Source organism: Pogona vitticeps, chromosome 5 (genome assembly GCF_051106095.1).
Source record: "Pogona vitticeps strain Pit_001003342236 chromosome 5, PviZW2.1, whole genome shotgun sequence".
NCBI classification, from domain to species: domain Eukaryota; kingdom Metazoa; phylum Chordata; class Lepidosauria; order Squamata; family Agamidae; genus Pogona; species Pogona vitticeps.
The window spans coordinates 109,103,736-109,115,938 of NC_135787.1; the positions used below are offsets into that span (position 1 = coordinate 109,103,736).

The window sequence follows — 12,203 nt, forward strand, 5'->3', positions numbered from 1 at the left end:
TTGATTGTACAATACTAAATATACAAATACATCTCTTCTTGTTTACTCTTCTGGAAGCACACACACACTAATGCCACTAGGGCTATTCCTGAATCGCTGAGAGCACTTGATTTTGCAAATGAAGGCCTTAGTTCTAAGGTGCCTTATTGAGTCCCTTGCTTATCTAAAGTGACTTATACTTCCTGATCAATTGTATGTTTATTCTGAAATAAGTCCCACTGAGTTAAAGTACAGCTTATTCCCATGTAACGGTGCCCAGGACTGCATCTTAATGGTTTGCCTTGCACGTTTGATTTGCATGTTTATGAGATGGTTCCTTTTTTATCCTACCAGCAAGCTTCAGAGCTTCCATGGTAGTTCATTAAAAGAACTTTTACTCTTTCTGCTACTGGAAGACTGTTTACAGTCATTTATTATTCAAAACTACCAGATATAAGCAATCAAAATTATTAAAAAATTGACTAGTATTATATAACAGATATAACTCTTAATTAAAAAATTAAATATCTTAAATATTGGCACTGTGTGTGTGCTGTTACTAATATTGCCATTTTTGTAGCCCTGATTGTGTTATTTCTGATATCTTCAACTGATGATAATGATGTGCCAAAAATTGTCACGCTAATGATGTGATAGCAGAGTTAGTGGCATCAAAAGTATTGCAGGAAGTTAACAAAAAAAATGAAACAAAAGGCGGGCCAAATGCTTCTTTAAGCAGAAGTGCTTTTCAGGTAATGATCAAATGTCATAAACTGGAATTGTTGTTTTTACATGCCATGCTACTGAGTCAGAGCCAATTTATAGTAACCCTTAAAGGGCTTTCAATGTAAGTGTGATATTTAAGTAATGGTTTCATCAGTCCCACTGCCCCAGCAAGTTTCCTTGGCTGGGCAGGGATTTGAACTCTGATCTTTTGAGTCCTAGTCCATCATTCTGTCCACTGCACCACACTGAATATGGAATTAGGGGGGACAAATCTTCTAGGAACAGGTGTCACTAAATACTTGTTTGCATGACAGCTTGCAGAATGCCTCATGCTGGCTAGGAATTGTGCAGGGTGTAGTCCCAAGTGTAATCTTTCCGAGCTCTGAATTCAGGGTTGCCGTGGCTCATTGTTGCGTTATCTCTCACAATGAAAGGAACGCCACCAGATGGCAGTGCATGCTCATCACTTAAAACAGCCAGTATTGCTGTTGATGACCGTAGGGTGTCTATATGTGTCTTTTTGTGTATGGGTGATAAGTACATGCTGAGGCACCAGAGAAGGCAGAAGACAAGCAGCTTTGTGATGTGGTACCAGATGTTGCCTCAAAGGTAACTCTTAGTTTAATCTAAGATTGAAATACTGATACATCTGCAAAGTCCTGCACAGCACAGCCTAGCCTTGGTAAACTTAGCACAGCACTTCGATAAAATTTTTATCAGCTGGACTGTCTGATCAAAGGGAGCAGGAACAGGACTGCCAAGTTCTAGTCCACTCTCAGGGCTAGGAGAAAAGCTGATAGCAAGGATATGAACCATGGCTGGCATTTATTGATTTGCAATGTAGAATCTACCATGCTGTATACTTTGTACAATGCATTTGCCACTTAAATTTAGTGCTCCACTTTCCAGCAGTGAGCTCAAGAGAGTGTACATGGTTCTCCTCCCCCACAGCTTATTCTCAAAACTGTGAGGTAGATTGGTCTGAGAGAGCAAGTGGTCACTCAGTAAATTGTGAAATCGAACCAAACTCCCCTGAATCCCAGTTCAACTCTCTGCTCAAACTGGCTCTTGCCTTAGATAGTGAAGAAATTTCAAAAAAATAAAATAAAATGAAATAAATAAATTAATGGAACAAAAATGAGACAGAATATAGTACAGTTAACAAACACAGCCTGGTGTCACAGCATACACCTGATGTCACTCTGTGTGCTTACCTTGGTGAAGCCAAGCAAGATCTGGAAACCCTATGGATGCTACCTTTCTTTTCTTTTTTTTAAAATAAAGGCTATAAAATGGCAATAATAAAGAGCTTTTCCTAGATCTCCGTTTTCCAACTCCCAAATTCTGCCAATGCAATGCAGCATAGTCCTGAACAACAAACAGTATTAAATGTGGCTCGCTTCTTTATGTATGCATTTATTTATTTCTATCTTAAGTTGAAGAGATCAGAAGTGTTTTGAGATCCTTTTCTCCTATTCACCTATGAATATTAAGATTTAACCGTGGTCAATCTGTTTAACATTACATCATGGTTGGGAGGAATAACTTGGTTATCTTTTAACTAGAAACTTCACAGCTTCATTTCAAACTCTGATTTCAAAAGCTCACCCTGATTTGCATTGGGGCTGGTACAGAAAATGGAAAACTTTTTAAAGAAAAATGTCAGGGATGAGTCAAGGGAAGCATTTTTGCAAAAAGAGTCTGTAAGCTTAAGGAAACACCTATGGTAATTCCATATCTAGCTCAGTGCCTCCTTAAGAAGGAAAGGTCATATGTCGATTTTAAAACAAAAGCTTGTCTCAAACCATAATTGGCAACTCAGATTGCATTTGGTTGTTATTATACATTGGACAATTGGGGACAAACTATTTCTCTGCACATCTGAGGTCTCAGGAAGGAATCACAGAAAAATTTACGTTGTTTGGAGGGCTCCCCAATATGTGATCTGATCTCTGGTCTCTTAAGAGTGGTGAAAATGTGAGAAAATCTTACATCTGCATAGTCTTCTTTGGCAAAGGGGTCTACATTCTGGGAGTTCTAACAACCAAAATTTTTTACTGTCTACTTTGGGAATGGCAGAATGCAAGAAGACCATGAGTGCTCAAAGTACAGATTTTATACCTTGGTGTAGGTATGAGTTCCAAAGGAGTTTCCTAGCACTTTGAGGGGTGTGAAATGTTTGTGGAAAGACAGCAAAGATATGGCCAGCCTGGCCTCCTGTGGGAGGGAGTTCCAGAGTCTGGGAGCAGCAACAGAGAAGGCCTCATGTCCCCACCAAATAAATGCACCTGTGAGGGCAGTGGGACCGATCCATATAGTATTGCATATATGTATCTGGAGCCCTAAAATTTCACTCTGTGCATATAAGGAAGTGAACTATGTATTTATGAAAGGAATAGTGGCCAGAATCCTGCTATTGTCTGTGTAAGCTTTGCGTATTTCACCACTGCTAATTTTGGCTAATTGATGAGGTGCCAGAGCATGTCATGGTTGCATACCTGGTCACACACCAAAATGCATCCTGGCACCTCCTCAGTTAGCAGTGGCAACTTACACAAACCTAGATTAACTCCAATAGGATTCTGGTTAATAAATATGTTAGTCTTTTAAAAATGCCACATGGTTTTTTTGTAATTTCACTGTAATAGATCAACATGACTACCTTGTGAAAATTCTTAGTGTTTCTTTAACACTCAAGAACAGTGTGTGGGCTGGCTTCAGGACTGTGTGGTCTCTTCTTATCTGCAATAATTAGAATTTCTGTAGTCCAGTGATATGTTTTAAATTTACAATGCAAGGATATTAAAGTAACACTCTGGCTACTTTAACAGCTAAGCCACCACTAATCTGTGCTCAGCATTCCCAGGAATGCATTTTGGCTTACGGATATATATGTGTCTTTCTTGAATCAGGCTGGGGGCAGCAGTCTCTGCAAGAATAATGAGAGTAGTCAGGAGGCATGACAAGGTCCTTTGTAAATTAACTAGAGCAGCGGGTTGATCAGTATGTAAGAGTATTCCTTCTTCCAATTCCTGATTTAAGAACAGGATATTGAAGTCACTTTGCATACATCTGAACAACAGCCTGTTAACATTGTGGGAGTAGCCTGAAGCTGAGATATAGTGGCTTGCCATTTGTTTAGTAGTTAAAATTTCTAGCAACTGACACTTTTTACATCAGCCCTCCCAATACTAGCATGGACTGATTCTCATAATGGACAAACATGCTCTCAGTGGATTAATATGGTAGCGGTACTCCTGGAAGTATCTATGGAACTTCTGACGATGTGTTAAACTCATTGAAAGTGCTGAATGCTAATCAATGTGCCATTAACAGTGAACAAAGCCAGCCGAATGAAGATGAAAGGCTTTTGATTTAAAAAAAATGCTTTGGCCTATCTGAGTGAGTGCGGCTGATGCATTTGTGGCCAAGTATCACATACTGGAAAACATTTTTCTATGGCATTCCTCCATTCACATTTTGATACTCTATTCATATTGATTCCTGTTACTAAATCAACCATTAAAATAGCCACTGAGTAAAAACTGGCCAATATAAGCATGCTTTTCTAGAATGGATGGGTAACGTGTGGCTGTCCGTTGAAGGAAAGACATATTCATGGCTGCCTTGACTCTTATATGAAGCTAGCATTTGCTCTCCTGCCATGCATTGTGGCTGCATTGTTCTTATGTGTACTGCTAGTATTGCTATGCTGCAATGTGCATTTTTGCATTCCCTGTTTCTGTGTCCATGTCAGTAAAGTAGATTTGAGAGGAATTTGCTTTGGAGGAGTTGGCACAGTGAACAGATACTTGCAGAGCCCGTTTTCAGTGGCAGAGAACCAGCATCGTATCCACTGATAAGTTAAGCTGCCCTTTGAAAGAAAGTTGTTACACTGTAGGTGACACAAAGAACAGATGGACTTGAAATTTGTTTCTGTACAAGTCTCACTTGGGCTGCAGTCAGAGACTCATAGGTCTCAGTGTCTCCAAACCAAATAATCAAATGAAAATCTTTGCACTTGGACCACTAGTTGCATGGAAGAAAATTTGACCTTAAGAGGATGAAGGGTGGAGAAAGAAAAATAGCATTAATAAAAAAAAACAAATCTAAAATTATTTTCTTTGAGATATGCATGGGTTTCCTTGCCCTGCCTCCTTGGCTGATTGCCCACTCAGACAAGGAGGCAGGACAGGTGGACTTGTGCTCCTGTTGGGTGCTGGTTGAATGCCAAAAAGGAGAAGGAGGAGGAGAGGAGGTGCTCCGACTTGTGAGTGGGTCATTGGCCAGGGAGGTGGTTGAAGGAAATGAGCAGCACCTGTGGTGCCACCTGTACAAACTGGCATGAATGTCTGAACCAAGGTTTATGCCCATCTCTCACGTGGACGGAAGATACAGTTTCTCTCAACTGTTCTTTTCCACTTTGAAAAGTTTGATCACCTCCACGTTTTGTGGATCTAGAAGCAATAACAAGTTGCGACCAATTTGAGTAGCATTTTGCAGATCAAATAGCTTGTACACATACAGACTTGTACTTTAGGTAACTGGTTCTTTCTCTGACGTGCCTGATATAGTGTTAATGCTGTTGTGAAGGAGGCATTTTCATTTGTTCAGCCTGAGAGAGGTGGTGAACCAAACCACTGGCTGTCTGAGGCTCCTCACATGTAGCTCACCCTGGGTCCATCCTGGGCACTTCATGTTGCCAGAAGTGAGTTGCTTAAATGGAGAAAGAAGGTGAAAAATGGGTCCCTGAAGGAAAACAAGTTGCCTGCTGTATGGGGGGGGGGGGAGGGTTCTGTAAGACCACTGCTGAACATTTTCCCCTGATACCTCTGCGTTCAGAATAACCTTATTGCCATTTTCCAACATCCTTTTCATGCAAAAGGTTCTTGAGTGAAAGCTGGTGACCCAATAGTCTTGGATAATACAGCTTAAGTAGGCTCATTTCATTTAGGATCCTGGCCCTTTCTTCTAAATCAGTTTGGTTGTTTGATAGGTCTACAGTTCAGCAACTAGTCATCTCTGTTGGTTCTTTTTTATTAAGGTCAAAATTAATAAAGTGCTATTTCTGGAATGGAAGGGTCAGCTGACAGGTGTGGTTGTTACCAGGGAATGCCCGAATGTTCTCACCAATCTCTGTTGAACTGGATCTCTTGGTGGCTTTCGATAGCATCAGCCATTGTAGATTTGTGCTTTATTTAGCTGGATTGTTGTTAGGTGGTACAGCATTGTGGTGTGCTGATTTGTAGCTGATGGACCAGTTCCAGAAATTGTGCTGGGAGGCTGCACTTTGGAACCTTGGCCTTTATTAGGGTTCTCATACTTTTTTGGCCTGTGAATACAGTGGGAATTTTTGAAGAAGTGTCAGAAAATGACTGCTGTGTAGACATGGACATTGACAGCTGTAGGGCTGTGATCAGTCCAAAAATTGGTACCACTCCCTTCTATTGCTCTATCTATGCTTTTTCACATGCAGAGAGAAAGCACACACATAGTAAAACATGCAAAAATCATGAAAAATGTTTTGTCAAAAAACCACTACAAAGTGCAAGAGAGCCAATAAAAATTTACTTCTCTGATCTATTTCCTACTGTATGTTATCTGTCAAGGCAACCAAAGCAGTTTTCTCTCTGAAATTAAACCAGAGGTCTCCATTGCAGCTGAAGCAAAGTAATAATAATAATAATAATAATAATAATAATAATAATAATAATAATAATAATAATAATAATAATAATAATAATAATAATAATAATAATAATAATAATAATAATAATAATAATAATAATAATAATAATAACAACCCAAAACAAACAAACAAAAAAGAGAGCAACACCCACCCCCACCCCCAGAAACACAGCATTGAAGCCAACAAAGAAAAGGGAGTAGAACTTGTTTATGACTTCATAATTCATGGTCTATGAAACACTGGACAAATATCCATATACAAAGCTGTTGTGTTCCTTGTGGAAGCAGGAGAGTTTGATGAATTAGAATTTGGCTCAAAATACTGGCTCTAGATATTTGAGAACAGATTTTGTTCTCATAAAGTTTTCCTATGGCAACACTGGATACAATACAGGTGTGCAAACTTGTGTTTTTGGAGTACAAAACCCGGTGGGCATTCTGTCATACTCCAAAACACAAATCTGCACACCTTCAGTAAATAGTACTGTGGACATACTTGGTTCTAGCATTATCTAGAGTCCAAAGATGCTTGTGTGTGTACCCTTACATGGGTTGTGATGGGGAACTGACTGGTTTTGTATTGGTAACTCATTTGAGCCTCATGGGACAGGGCTTCCTAACATCTGGAGAGAGATATTTGTGGGTTGGAAGCATGTGGTAAACAAGGACTGCAAAGCCTTCACTCCCTGTGAAACACCATCAATTGTCTTTTGATCCCAGACCTACATGCTCACTTTAAAATCATCTCTAAAAAAGGTCTTCTCTAAATGTTAAGAAAGTATTTTCTTTTTGCAGCTTAATCCACATTATCCAGATGGCAGTGATGGGGAAAAGACTGCGGTAAGTGCAGTGGCTTCTCTAACTATAAAGTGGTGAAATACTCCTTTGAATCAGTATATCTTATTAGAAGGAAAGGCTTGGGCATTACTGCACTTAAAGCAAACGGTGCAAGATATATGTATAAGAATTATTTTTCTGTTAACAGACCAAAGAGGTTAGAAATGCTACATGACTTTTGCTTTCATTAGTCATTCATTTTTAAACTCAATAACTTTTTTCCTGATAAATGTCATCCTGGCAACTTAAAATAAAAAAGGAAATGCCTTGCATCACCCAATAGACAGAATGAACAAATTTATTATGTGCCATGGGGTGGAGATGGATGAGAGATAAATTCTCAATTTTCAGAACTTGCAATCATTTGGTTTCTCTTGGCCTATCATATATATGATCATCTTCTTTCCCTCCTTTGTTCATGGATGAGTTCACTTTATTTTGTATTCAAGATTGACTGCTATAAGAAAAACCTTCTTGCATGCCAAAAGATCACAAATTTTGCGATATTCAGACATGTACACTACACAGTCTGGCTCTGGGGAATTCATGTTAGTGTCTGTGGGCCTGGAGGGAAGATGGAATCAACTGGCTTTCAACTATTCTTTTCCTCTCTACTGCTTAAAAAACATTGTTACCCATTCAGTTTTATTGGAGGTACCAAATGGGCCACTTATCTCAGTCATTCAAGGCCTAAATTCTTGCTTTTCTTTGAAATTGGGTGCAATAAACTATCTACCCTGCAGTGGCTAGTGTTTTGCTAAATTTCTTTCACTCACATGGCAAGCACATGATTTGGATTTTAACCTGAGGAAGGCAGAGATACAACTTTTCAGGACAAATTCTTGGAAGGGAAAGAGATTAGTTTTCAGCCAGCATGTTCTTGATCACAAATTGCAGATATGCCCACTAGGAGACTGTTCTCTCAGGCAGAGAACATTGTCAGTCCACTCCGCTCATGCTTGGAACCTGGATCTGTAGAAAAATCATAAGGTCCACCCATCATCTCTAGGCTTCCCTGAAGTCCCTTTTAAGTAAGAGAGAATGGCACATTCTGCTCCCAGTATAAGGTATGGCATGCTTCAGTCTGCTGCCCCTTCCTTCTGCCTCTTTCTGTCTTCCAACTGCTATTCCAGGATTGTGCTCACTCACTCTACTATGCTGTGCCTTATGCCCTTGGCACAGTTCCCACCCACCACAGACTATCTGCTGCTCCAATATACCTGCTGGTGCTGCTGAAGGTATTTGCCCCCCCCCTCCACCAGTGTGACCTGTCCTCTGCTTCCCCAATGCTGCAGCCATTTCCAGATGGCACTCCAACTGTTCTGGGTTCAATCGTTTTGCCCATTACAGTCATTTCCAAATACCTAGGCACTGGTGACTGTTGATGTGCCCTCTTCTTGTTTGGCACAATCGATGAGAAGCTGCCAGAGGACACAGAGAAGTCTTTTCAAAAATGCTTTGCCTGTTGGTGTTTTTTAAAGGGGGGAGGAGGAATAATGACTATATAGTATTCATACTGACTGTAATAGAATTCTGGATATCTGGAAATTCAGAACCTGAAGGGCTGTAATTCTGAATCTGACATTTGGTGCTAGTGCACCTCCCTGGTGGGCAACTCCAACTCAACCACAGCTCCCTGTGTTTCTCATGATTGGTTGTTCTGGCAAGGGCTGATGGAAGCTGCCGTCCAGTAACATCTAGAGGGCCCGACTTCCCCTGCCCCTGCTACACATCATCTTTCCTTTTTATTCTTGCTGTCAGAAACTGAACTGAGAAATGCCAATCATAGCCTCTTTGCTGATGCAGATTGTACCAGACATAAATCCTGTGAACAGTATATTAATGACCTATGCCAGTGGTTCCCAACCTTGAGTCCCCATATATTCTCAGACTAAAACTCCCAGAAGCCTTCACTACTATATGTACTGGCTAGGATTTCTGGGAGTTGTAATCCAAGAATATCTGGGGATCCAAGGCTGGGAACCACTGACCTATACCAACGTTTTTTCTTTTTCTTTTTCTTTAAATAAAAAAGTGAGATATCCTTAAGAAAAAGGAGATTTATCTCAGGTTTCGGATCAGTCCATTGAAACCTATGAGGCTGTGGGGATTCACCTTCCATTCATTCACAATTGCATTATACGTAGGTTATTGGCCAAATGCACGTTAAATACACAGTCCGTCTGTATAGTACTAGTGGTGCACTCCTGCCAGATCCCCATTTGAAGACTCAGCTAGGAACTGGATTGACGATAAAGTCATAGAAGCAAACATTAATAAGAAAACATTCTTAGTGTTCCTGGTAGCACATGTGTGGATATACACACTGGCATAGTGTGGTAGTCAAACCACTCAAGGGGCGCATGGAAACATGCATGCTGTGTTATCCTGGAGGAAGGAGGAAGATGATTTGTTGGTTTCTCCTGGATCAACTCAGGGAGCATGCATATTGTTTCTTCCAGCATGTCTTCCTCCTCCCTTCCTCTTAGCAAATTTCGCAACATGATGTTTCTGTGAAAAAAAATACGATGACTCACAAATAATATGATGACTCACAAATGAGTCAACACCAAAAGGTGTTACACGAGGTTAACTGTTGTGCTGTCTGTCAAGCTCCTGCTAATGTTCAGGAGTGAAACTGGCCATTAGTTTGCTCCTCTTGCTGTTTGTGAAGACTTTTTAAACAGAAGGAGAGGAACTCATTTAACCTCTTGGGCTCCCTGAGCTCCGTTCTTGCTGTTTGTTGGCTTTGGACGTGCCCACCAAAATCATTTTAGCACCCAAATGCTGGATTATGCTTGATAGAACAGATGTTTCAGGAACTCTGGTGGCTCTTAAATTTAATTTCAGCTGCAGTGTGTGTACTGGAGCTTAATGTATTCATGGAGGCAAAGAACATGATGTCTGTTTGTAATGCTACCAGAGGTGTTGTAGCTTGCATTTTAAGGGATTGATTTTGTATCATCTGGTGTACTCTTGCACCATATTATGGAACTGGTTACATGTGCAGAGAAACTAAGAGGACAGTACCATTTCAGGTTTCTGATGGGGAGATGCGGTTGTCATCTTGACATGCCATCTTTCTATATACAGTTGTAATAGTACTATATCTTAGGGAGCACTGGATCTTATCATTCTTCCCCCTCCCCAGTAATATGAAGTTCTACCATTCAGGTAGACTGTGCTACAAGACCTACTTTGCCTGCATTTATCAACTCGTGTTATCTAGCTTATGACTTTCATTCTCTATTTTCATTATCTAAAATGGGACTTTTTGCATCTAACTGAGAATTATAATAGGGGCTTCCCAGTTTTTCATATATCGTAATGCAGCAGTTTGTAGTCCAGGGCTGTTATAAATGGCACACATATCCTAGCCACAGTTGTAATTTTAGAAGAGGTACTTGTGTTTGTCTGTGCTTGCATATCAGGCAAAAAGAAAATCAAAATCAAAAGTAAAGAAGATGAAAATGTTGTGGCACCTTAAAGACTTAACTGCTATATTTTAATGTGAGCTTTCATAGACAAGTCCATTTCCTCAGACATGAGAGGAAACTGGGAGTCAAGGTGGCTTACAGTATAATTAAAAACAAACAAGGAGAGTTAAAATATTGTATTATAAATATTAAGACCTAATTAAATTACTTTTCAGTGTTAAAAACAGATTGCTGCGGGAAGCATTTTTTTTTTTTAAAAAAAATCAGTTAAAATAACTGCCGATTATTCACAGAAGGGTGCAGTACATCCTCAAAAGTCTTTGTCCTCAGTGATGAGTTAGCTGCTAAAGACTTGCCCAAGGAAGGTTTCTGTATGTTGGCAGAAGAACGTCAGGGAAATGGCCAATCTAGCCTCCTGAAGCAAGGAGTTACATATTCTGGATGTGGCCACCTAAAGGACCCTCTCTCATTGCCCCACCAAGGATTCTTCTGAAGGTGGCAGGACTACGTAAAGAGCCTCTCCCGAAGATCTTAGAGTTTGGGGAGGCTTACAATGATGGAAAGGGTCTTTCAAACAGTCTGGATCCACGATGCATAGGACTTTAAAGATTATAGCTAGCACTTTGAAATTGTGTCTGGAACAGGATAAGTAGCCAGTGGAGGTTCTGTAACAGGGGTATTACATGCTCTGTATAACTGGTGCTAGTTAGCTACCCAGCTATAGCATTTTGGACCATTTGAAGACGTCAAACAGTCTTCAAAGGCAGCCCCACATAGAACATGTTATAGAAATTCAAACAGGTTGTAACTAAGGCATGTGTCACCGTAGTCAGACCAGACATCTCTTGGAACAGGTGTAGCTGGCACACTGGCACACTTTCACAGTGCAAATACTCTGCCCACCTGGCTATTACTATTAAAACTGTGAACATTTATCTTCAAGGAAGACTTTTCCCATTCAGCCTAGGATGATCCCCTATTCCCTGATCTGCATTTCAACTACTTGGGAGCCCCTTTGTCTTGTCTGGTCCATAGGTTACCACCATTGTAACAACCTAATTAAAAATCAGTTCAAGACTTACAGTGGGATCCTGCATAAACCAAATAATCCTTGTTTGTCCTTGGCAGAGAGACAGTGACCTTCTCTCTTCAAAGAAGAAACGACTGGCAGGGGAGAAGATTATGTACACTTTGGTGTCGGTGCCACATGGAAATGACATTGCCTCTCTTTTTGAACTGGATGCCACTACTCTTCAGCGAGCTGACTGCCTGGTTCCAAGGTACTTGCTTTATATACAGGATGGTACATTTAGATGTACATATGTATAGGAACTTGTATTTGTGTATAGTCTTGTTCCTACAGACTTGCAATTTTTTAATAAAAAGACATAATGCAAAAGGAAAAGGGGAGAAAACAGCAAAACTACAAAGTAGTTCATGGGGAGTTGCTGATTTGTCCCTGCTTCCCACCCCGTTTCCCTCTGTTGCAGTCTCCTATAGTGGCCAGTGGTTGGTAATGGTTGAGAGATTAACCAT

The 12,203-nt window shown here is 40.3% G+C and overlaps 1 protein-coding gene across 5 annotated transcripts in view; it reads left to right on the forward strand.

Annotated features, from left to right (window-relative positions):
- The window catches only part of ITPR2 (inositol 1,4,5-trisphosphate receptor type 2), a 257,494-nt gene that overhangs the window by 61,830 nt on the left and 183,461 nt on the right, over nucleotides 1–12,203 (forward strand). For all 5 annotated transcript variants that reach the window (XM_073000779.2, XM_073000781.2, XM_073000780.2 and 2 more), the window contains exons 10-11: nucleotides 7,189–7,233; nucleotides 11,796–11,947. In XM_073000779.2, coding sequence (XP_072856880.2) covers nucleotides 7,189–7,233; nucleotides 11,796–11,947 — 197 coding nt within the window. The remainder of the gene's footprint in view (nucleotides 1–7,188; nucleotides 7,234–11,795; nucleotides 11,948–12,203) is intronic.